This window comes from Oncorhynchus mykiss, chromosome 20 (genome assembly GCF_057628025.1).
Source record: "Oncorhynchus mykiss isolate SJ-2025 chromosome 20, ASM5762802v1, whole genome shotgun sequence".
NCBI lineage: Eukaryota > Metazoa > Chordata > Actinopteri > Salmoniformes > Salmonidae > Oncorhynchus > Oncorhynchus mykiss.
Window position 1 is genome coordinate 47,747,447 of NC_143041.1, and position 9,374 is coordinate 47,756,820.

Here is a 9,374-nt window from a genome sequence, read left to right on the forward strand (position 1 = left end):
TCTCTATATTTCCCTCCTTTACTCTCTATATTTCCCTCCTTTATCCTCTATATTTCCCTCCTTTATCCTCTATATTTCCCTCCTTTATCCTCTATATTTCCCTCCTTTATCCTCTATATTTCCCTCCTTTACTCTCTATATTTCCCTCCTTTATCCTCTATATTTCCCTCCTTTATCCTCTATATTTCCCTCCTTTATCCTCTATATTTCCCTCCTTTATCCTCTATATTTCCCTCCTTTATCCTCTATATTTCCCTCCTTTATCCTCTATATTTCCCTCCTTCATCCTCTATATTTCCCTCCTTTACTCTCTCTATTTCCCTCCTTTATCCTCTATATTTCCCTCCTTTACTCTCTCTATTTCCCTCCTTTATCCTCTATATTTCCCTCCTTTATCCTCTATATTTCCCTCCTTTATCCTCTATATTTCCCTCCTTTACTCTCTATATTTCCCTCCTTTATCCTCTATATTTCCCTCCTTTATCCTCTATATTTCCCTCCTTTATCCTCTATATTTCCCTCCTTTATCCTCTATATTTCCCTCCTTTACTCTCTATATTTCCCTCCTTTATCCTCTATATTTCCCTCCTTTATCCTCTATATTTCCCTCCTTTATCCTCTATATTTCCCTCCTTTATCCTCTATATTTCCCTCCTTTATCCTCTATATTTCCCTCCTTTATCCTCTATATTTCCCTCCTTTATCCTCTATATTTCCCTCCTTTACTCTCTATATTTCCCTCCTTTATCCTCTATATTTCCCTCCTTTATCCTCTATATTTCCCTCCTTTATCCTCTATATTTCCCTCCTTTATCCTCTATATTTCCATCCTTTACCCTCTATATTTCCCTCCTTTATCCTCTATATTTCCCTCCTTTACTCTCTATATTTCCCTCCTTTATCCTCTATATTTCCCTCCTTTATCCTCTATTTTTCCCTCCTTTATCCTCTATATTTCCCTCCTTTATCCTCTATATTTCCCTCCTTTATCCTCTATATTTCCCTCCTTTATCCTCTATATTTCCCTCCTTTACTCTCTATATTTCCCTCCTTTACTCTCTATATTTCCCTCCTTTACTCTCTATATTTCCCTCCTTTATCCTCTATATTTCCCTCCTTTACTCTCTCTATTTCCCTCCTTTCTCCTCTATATTTCCCTCCTTTACTCTCTCTAATTCCCTCCTGTACTCTCTATATTTCCCTCCTTCATCCTCTATATTTCCCTCCTTTACTCTCTCTATTTCCCTCCTTTATCCTCTATATTTCCCTCCTTTACTCTCTCTATTTCCCTCCTTTCTCCTCTATATTTCCCTCCTTTACTCTCTCTAATTCCCTCCTGTACTCTCTATATTTCCCTCCTTCATCCTCTATATTTCCCTCCTTTACTCTCTCTATTTCCCTCCTTTATCCTCTATATTTCCCTCCTTTACTCTCTCTATTTCCCTCCTTTATCCTCTATATTTCCCTCCTTTATCCTCTATATTTCCCTCCTTTATCCTCTATATTTCCCTCCTTTACTCTCTATATTTCCCTCCTTTATCCTCTATATTTCCCTCCTTTATCCTCTATATTTCCCTCCTTTATCCTCTATATTTCCCTCCTTTATCCTCTATATTTCCCTCCTTTACTCTCTATATTTCCCTCCTTTATCCTCTATATTTCCCTCCTTTATCCTCTATATTTCCCTCCTTTATCTCTATATTTCCCTCCTTTATCCTCTATATTTCCCTCCTTTATCCTCTATATTTCCCTCCTTTATCCTCTATATTTCCCTCCTTTATCCTCTATATTTCCCTCCTTTATCCTCTATATTTCCCTCCTTTACTCTCTATATTTCCCTCCTTTATCCTCTATATTTCCCTCCTTTACTCTCTATATTTCCTCCTTTATCCTCTATATTTCCCTCCTTTATCCTCTATATTTCCCTCCTTTACTCTCTATATTTCCCTCCTTTACTCTCTATATTTCCCTCCTTTATCCTCTATATTTCCCTCCTTGATCCTCTATATTTCCCTCCTTTATCCTCTATATTTCCCTCCTTTACTCTCTATATTTCCCTCTTTTATCCTCTATATTTCCCTCCTTTACTCTCTATATTTCCCTCCTTTATCCTCTATATTTCCCTCCTTTATCCTCTATATTTCCCTCCTTTATCCTCTATATTTCCCTCCTTTACTCTCTATATTTCCCTCCTTTACTCTCTATATTTCCCTCCTTTATCCTCTATATTTCCCTCCTTCATCCTCTATATTTCCCTCCTTTATCCTCTATATTTCCCTCCTTTACTCTCTATATTTCCCTCCTTTATCCTCTATATTTCCCTCCTTTACTCTCTATATTTCCCTCCTTTATCCTCTATATTTCCCTCCTTTATCCTGTATATTTCCCTCCTTTATCCTCTATATTTCCCTCCTTTATCCTCTATATTTCCCTCCTTTATCCTCTATATTTCCCTCCTTTATCCTCTATATTTCCCTCCTTTATCCTCTATATTTCCCTCCTTTATCCTCTATATTTCCCTCCTTCATCCTCTATATTTCCCTCCTTTATCCTCTATATTTCCCTCCTTTATCCTCTATATTTCCCTCCTTTACTCTCTATATTTCCCTCCTTTATCCTCTATATTTCCCTCCTTTATCCTCTATATTTCCCTCCTTTATCCTCTATATTTCCCTCCTTTATCCTCTATATTTCCATCCTTTATCCTCTATATTTCCCTCCTTTACTCTCTATATTTCCCTCCTTTATCCTCTCTAATTCCCTCCTTTACTCTCTATATTTCTCTCATTTACTCTCTCTATTTCCATTGTTCTCTCTCCCCTTTCCTCCCTCTATCCCCTCTTCTCTCACTCCTCCTTTACACTCTCTCTCCTTCCTAGGTTTCATTTCTGTCACTGGTTTGGAGTTTTGTGATCAATGGTCCTCATAGAGGCTCATGTGCTTTTCATGGCCTTGTTGTCATCTCTCTTCCTCTCCTTTCCTCTCTCTCTGTCTCTCTCTGTATCTGTCTCTCTCTCTCTCTCTGTCTCTGTCTGTCTCTCTCTGTCTCTCTGTCTCTCTGTCTCTCTCTCTCTGTCTCTCTCTCTCTCTCTGTCTCTCTCTCTGTCTCTCTCTGTCTCCTCTCTGCCTCTCTCTGTCTCTCTCTCTCTGTGTCTCTCTCTCTCTCTCTGTCTTTCTCTCTCTGTCTCTGTCTCTGTCTCAGCCAGTCTTAAGTGGATAGACCTCTACTCTCCTCTCCTCTCTCATCTCTCTCTCTGTCTCAGCCAGTCTTAAGTGGATATACCTCTACTCTCCTCTCCTCTCTCATCTCTCTCTCTGTCTGTCTCAGCCAGTCTTAAGTGGATAGTCCTCTACTCTCCTCTCCTTTCTCATCTCTCTATCTCTGTCTGTCTCAGCCAGTCATAAGTGGATAGTCCTCTACTCTCCTCTCTGTCTCAGCCAGTCTTAAGTGTCTGTGTTATTGATCAAGGCAGCACCGCCCCTCCTGCTGCTTCCCGTTGCTTCCCAGCCTGCCTCTCCTGCTGCTTCCAGCTGCCTCCCAGGCTGCCTCTCCTGCTGCGTCTCCTGCTGCCTCTCTGCTGCTTCCAGCTGCCTCCCAGGCTGCCTCTCCTGCTGCGTCTCCTGCTGCTTCCAGCTGCCTCCCAGACTGCCTCTCCTGTTCATGTGTCCACACTCCTTTTCCTGTTTATTAGTCGTTCTAAATCTTCATTCTCTCGTCCTCTTTCCTCTTCTATCCCTCTCTCTCAGCCACTATGAAGCATGCTTCTTGATTTCACACTCATCCCTTCTCTCCATCTCTCTCTCTCCCTCTCTCTCTCCATCCCTCTCTCTCTCTCTCTCTCTCTCTCTCTCTCTCTCTCCATCCCTCTCTCTCTCCATCCCCCCCTCTATCTCTCTCTCTCTCTCTCTCTCTCCCTCTCTCTCTCCACCCCCCTCTCTCTCTCTCTCTCGCCATCCCTCTCTCTCTCTCTCTTTCTCTTTCTCTCTCCATCCTTTTCTCCCTCTCCATCTCTCTCTCTCTCTCTCTCTCTCTCTCTCTCCCTCTCTCAGACACTATGAAGCATGCTGATTGATTACTCTTGTGCAGTAATGCTAAACCTTTTTAAGATGAATGTACAAACAAAGTCACTGTGGATAAGAGTCTCTGCTAAATGCCTCAAATTGTAAATGTAACCCTTTCTCTCTGTCTCCTTCTTCCCTCAACTATTTCCTTCTGTTCTCATTCTTTAATTCTCTCTACTCTTCCATATCTCTCTCTCTCTCTTTCTTTCAGCCACGATGAAGCAGGTAGCTCGTACGGTGGCTAAAGTGGATCTGTCTGATCATGTGTGTGACGTTGTGTTTGCTCTGTTCGACTGTGATGGTGAGTGGGCGTTTGAGTGTTCTTTATTGTCCCCTGACTAATGGTTATATCTCTCTATTGTTAACTACTGAAAACAATATCGCTCTCTTTTTCTCCCTCTCCTTTTTCCCCTTCCTTATTGTAATGTATTCTCCTTTCATCTGTCTGTCCTCTTATTCTTCTTTCATCTGTCTGTCTGTCCTCTTATTCTCCTTCCATCTGTCTGTCTGTCTGTCCTCTTATTCTCCTTCCATCTGTCTGTCTGTCTGTCTGTCCTCTTATTCTCCTTCCATCTGTCTGTCTGTCCTCTTATTCTCCTTCCATCTGTCTGTCTGCCCTCTTATTCTCCTTTCATCTGTCTGTCTGCCCTCTTATTCTCCTTTCATCTGTCTGTCTGTCCTCTTATTCTCCTTCCATCTGTCTGTCTGCCCTCTTATTCTCCTTCCATCTGTCTGTCTGTCCTCTTATTCTCCTTCCATCTGTCTGTCTGTCCTCTTATTCTCCTTTCATCTGTCTGTCTGTCCTCTTATTCTCCTTCCATCTGTCTGTCTGTCCTCTTATTCTCCGTCCATCTGTCTGTCTGTCCTCTTATTCTCCTTCCATCTGTCTGTCTGTCTGTCTGTCTGTCTGTCTGTCTGTCTGTCCTCTTATTCTCCTTTCATCTGTCTGTCTGTCCTCCTATCTCTCAATCCCTCTCTTCTTCTCTCTCTTTCCCCATGATTGAATCCTCCCTCCCTCCAGGTAATGAAGAACTGAGTAATAAGGAGTTTGTATGTCCTCCTATCTATCATATCATATCTCTGCTCCCTCCTCCTTCCCTCCCTCCCTCCAGGTAATGAAGAACGGAATAATAAGGAGTTTGTATGTCCTCCTATCTATCATATCATATCTCTGCTCCCTCCTCCTTCCCTCCCTCCCTCCAGGTAATGGAGAACTGAGTAATAAGGAGTTTGTATGTCCTCCTATCTATCATATCATATCTCTGCTCCCTCCTCCTTCCCTCCCTCCCCCTAGGTAATGGAGAACTGAGTAATAAGGAGTTTGTATGTACTCCTATCTATCATATCATATCTCTGCTCCCTCCTCCTTCCCTCCCTCCCCCTAGGTAATGGAGAACTGAGTAATAAGGAGTTTGTAGCCATAATGAAGCAGCGCCTGATGCGAGGTCTAGAGAAACCTAAAGACATGGGTTTCACCCGGTTGGTACGAGCCATGTTGAAGTGTGCCCAAGACACCGCACGGGAGATCGCCTCTCCCAAACAGAATTAGAGACCTGTGTCTCTGTGTCTGTCTGTGTCTGTGTGTGTGTGTGTCTGTGTGTGTGTGTGTGTCTGTGTGTGTGTGTCTGTGTCTGTGTGTGTGTGTGTCTGTCTGTGTCTGTGTGTGTCTGTGTGTGTGTGTGTCTGTGTGTCTGTGTCTGTGTCTGTGTGTGTGTGTGTGTGTCTGTGAGTGTCTGTGAGGTCTACTCTACACAAAGACCAGCCAGAGGCTTCCATCCTCTTTCTTCTCTTCTTTTAAATGCCAACAATAGGCAACTATAACTCAGTATATCTCATCAGAACAGAGGGTGATTCAACTCATTAGGACCTCAGATATGATGGGAATATAATCAGTCACGTAATCTACTATGTGCTTAGTTGGACATTATACTAAGGGCTGTATCCCAAATGGCACCCTATTCCCTATACAGTACCCTATTCCCTATACGGTACATTTGGAAGTGTTCAGACCCCTTGACTCATTCCACATTCTGTAACGTTACAGCCTTGTTCTAAAAATGTGTTAAATTGTTTATTTCCCTCATGAATCTACACACAATACCCCATAATGACATAACAAAAACAGGTTTTATTTTTTAATTTACATAAGTATTCAGACCCTTTACTCAGTACTTTGGCATTGATTACAGCCTGAAGTCTTCTTGGGGATGACACTACAAGCTTGGCACACCTGTATTTGGGGAGTTTCTCCCATTCTTCTCTGCAGATCCTCTCAAGCTCTGTCAGGTTGGATGAGGAGTGTTGCTGCACAGCTATTTTCAGGTCACTCCAGAGATGTTAGATTGGGTTCAAGTCCGGGCTCTGGCTGGGCCACTCAAGGACATTCAGAGACTTGTCCCGAAGCCACTCCTGCGTTGTCTTGGCTGTGTGCTTAGGGTCGTTGTCCTGTTGGAAGGTCAATCTTCACTCCAGTCTGAGGTCCTGAGAAGCTTTAGAGCAGGTTTTCATCAAGGATCTCTGTTCTTTGCTCCGTTCATCTTTGCCTCGATCCTGACTAGTCTCCCAGTCCCTGCCGCTGAACATTATCCCCACAGCCTGATGCTGCCACCACCATGCTTCACCGTAGTGATGCTGCCACCACCATGCTTCACCGTAGTGATGCTGCCACCAACATGCTTCACCGTAGTGATGCTGCCACCACCATGCTTCACCGTAGTGATGCTGCTACCACCATGCTTCACCGTAGTGATGCTGCCACCACCATGCTTCACCGTAGTGATGCTGCCACCACCATGCTTCACCGTAGTGATGCTGCCACCACCATGCTTCATCGTAGTGATGCTGCCACCACCTTGCTTCATCGTAGGGATGGTGCCAGATTTCCTCCAGACGTGACGCTTGGCATTCAGGCCAAAGAGTTCAATCTTGGTTTCATCCGACCAGAGAATCATGTTTCTCATGGTCTGTGAGTCTTTAGGTGCCTTTTGGCGAACTCCAAGAGGACTGACATGTGCCTTTTACTGAGGAGAGGCTTCCATCTGGCCACTCTACCATAAAGGCCTGATTGGTGGAGTGCTGCAGAGATGGTTGTCCTTCTGGAAGGTTCTCCTATCTCCAAGAGGAGCTCTTTCAGAGTGACCATCAGGTTCTTGGTCACCTCCCTGACCAAGGCCCTTCTCCCCAGATTGCTCAGTTTGGCTGGGCAGCCAGCTCAAGGAAGAGTCTTGGTGGTTCCAAACTTCTTCCATTTAAGAATGATGGAGGCCACTGTGTTCTTGGGGACCTTCAATGCTGCCTAAATGTTTTGGTACCCTTCCTCAGATCTGTGCCTCGACACAATCCTGTCTCTGAGCTCTATGGACAATTCCTTCGATCTCATGGCTTGGTTTTTGCTCTGACATGCACTGTCAACTGTGGGACCTTGTATAGACAGGTGTGTGCCTTTCCAAATCATGTCCAATCAACTGAATTTACCACAGGTGGACTCCAAGTTGTAGAAACATCTCAAGGATGATCAATGGAAACAGGATGCACCTGAGCTCAATTTTGAGTCTCATAGCAAAGGGTCTGAACACTTATGAAAATAAGATATTTCTGTAGTGCACTACTTTTGACCAGAGCCCTATGGGGTAGTGCACTACTATAGACCAGAGCCCTATGGGGTAGTGCACTACTATTGACCAGAGCCCTATGGGGTAGTGCACTACTATTGACCAGAGCCCTATGGGGTAGTGCACTACTATTGACCAGAGCCCTATGGGGTATTGCACTACTATTGACCAGAGCCCTATGGGGTAGTGCACTACTATTGACCAGAGCCCTATGGGGTAGTGCACTACTATTGACCAGAGCCCTATGGGGTAGTGCACTACTATTGACCAGAGCCCTATGGGGTAGTGCACTACTATTGACCAGAGCCCTATGGGTCTTCTTATGAGGCCCTGGTCAAACGTAGTGCACTACATAGGGAATAAGGTGTCATCTAGTATGCTGCCTGACTGATCTGAAATGATACAGCACAGTTTGTTTTAAGAGCTTTCCGTAGGCTGCTGTCACGTGAAACTTAGGCATTGTGAGTGTTATTGGGGGCGAGGTTTTGTAGTCTTGTATATTTATTGTTTTGCCGCAATGATGCTGTCTTTGGGGAATGCCTGTGAATAAACTGATGCTGTCTTTGGGAATGCCTGTCATGAAACTGATGCTGTCTGGGGGAATGCCTGTGAATAAACTGATGCTGTCTTTGGGGAATGCCTGTCATGAAACTGATGCTGTCTTTGGGGAATGCCTGTGAATAAACTGATGCTGTCTTTGGGGAATGCCTGTCATGAAACTGATGCTGTCTGGGGGAATGCCTGTGAATAAACTGATGCTGTCTTTGGGGAATGCCTGTGAATAAACTGATGCTGTCTTTGGGAATGCCTGTCATGAAACTGATGCTGTCTTTGGGGAATGCCTGTCATTAAACTGATGCTGTCTTTGGGGAATGCCTGTCATGAAACTGATGCTGTCTGGGGGAATGCCTGTGAATAAACTGATGCTGTCTTTGGGGAATGCCTGTGAATAAACTGATGCTGTCTTTGGGAATGCCTGTCATGAAACTGATGCTGTCTTTGGGGAATGCCTGTGAATAAACTGATGCTGTCTGGGGAAATGCCTGTGAATAAACTGATGCTGTCTTTGGGAATGCCTGTCATGAAACTGATGCTGTCTTTGGGGAATGCCTGTCATTAAACTGATGCTGTCTTTGGGGAATGCCTGTCATTAAACTGATGCTGTCTTTGGGGAATGCCTGTCATTAAACTGATGCTGTCTTTGGGGAATGCCTGTCATTAAACTGATGCTGTCTTTGGGGAATGCCTGTTAATACACTGATGCTGTCTTTGGGGAATGCCTGTCATTAAACTGATGCTGTCTGGGGGAATGCCGGTTAATAAACAATCTCAACCTTTTCCCAAGTTAAACAGCACCTTTATAACCTCCGGTATAGTCTATCAGGCCTGGGCAATTCCAGTCCTCGGGGGTCATGCTCTTCCCCACATCCCTAGCAAACACAGCTGATTTCAACTAAAGATCATGATTAGTTGATTACTGGAGTCAAGTGTATTAGCTGGGTCAAAAGTAAATCATGCCCCCGAGGACTGGAGTTGCCCAGGCCTGATCTAGATGGTTGATCTTTGACTGATAAACACAAAGGAATATAATCATATTAGGCACTAATTCTGTCCCAAAGAACAGTTTTTATTAGGATATTGTTACATATGTCCAGCTGCTTTTATCCTGTTATCCACTCTGCTGTTACCATCCTGTTATCC

The 9,374-nt window shown here is 43.9% G+C and overlaps 1 protein-coding gene across 1 annotated transcript in view; it reads left to right on the forward strand.

Moving 5' to 3' along the window:
- The window catches only part of LOC118942021 (calcium uptake protein 1, mitochondrial), a 12,314-nt gene extending 3,303 nt beyond the window's left edge, over positions 1 to 9,011 (forward strand). The window contains exons 2-3 of the mRNA XM_090213146.1: positions 4,274 to 4,363; positions 5,448 to 9,011. Coding sequence (XP_090069272.1) covers positions 4,274 to 4,363; positions 5,448 to 5,611 — 254 coding nt within the window. The 3' untranslated portion in view covers positions 5,612 to 9,011. The remainder of the gene's footprint in view (positions 1 to 4,273; positions 4,364 to 5,447) is intronic.
- Positions 9,012 to 9,374: the final 363 nt, after the last annotated feature.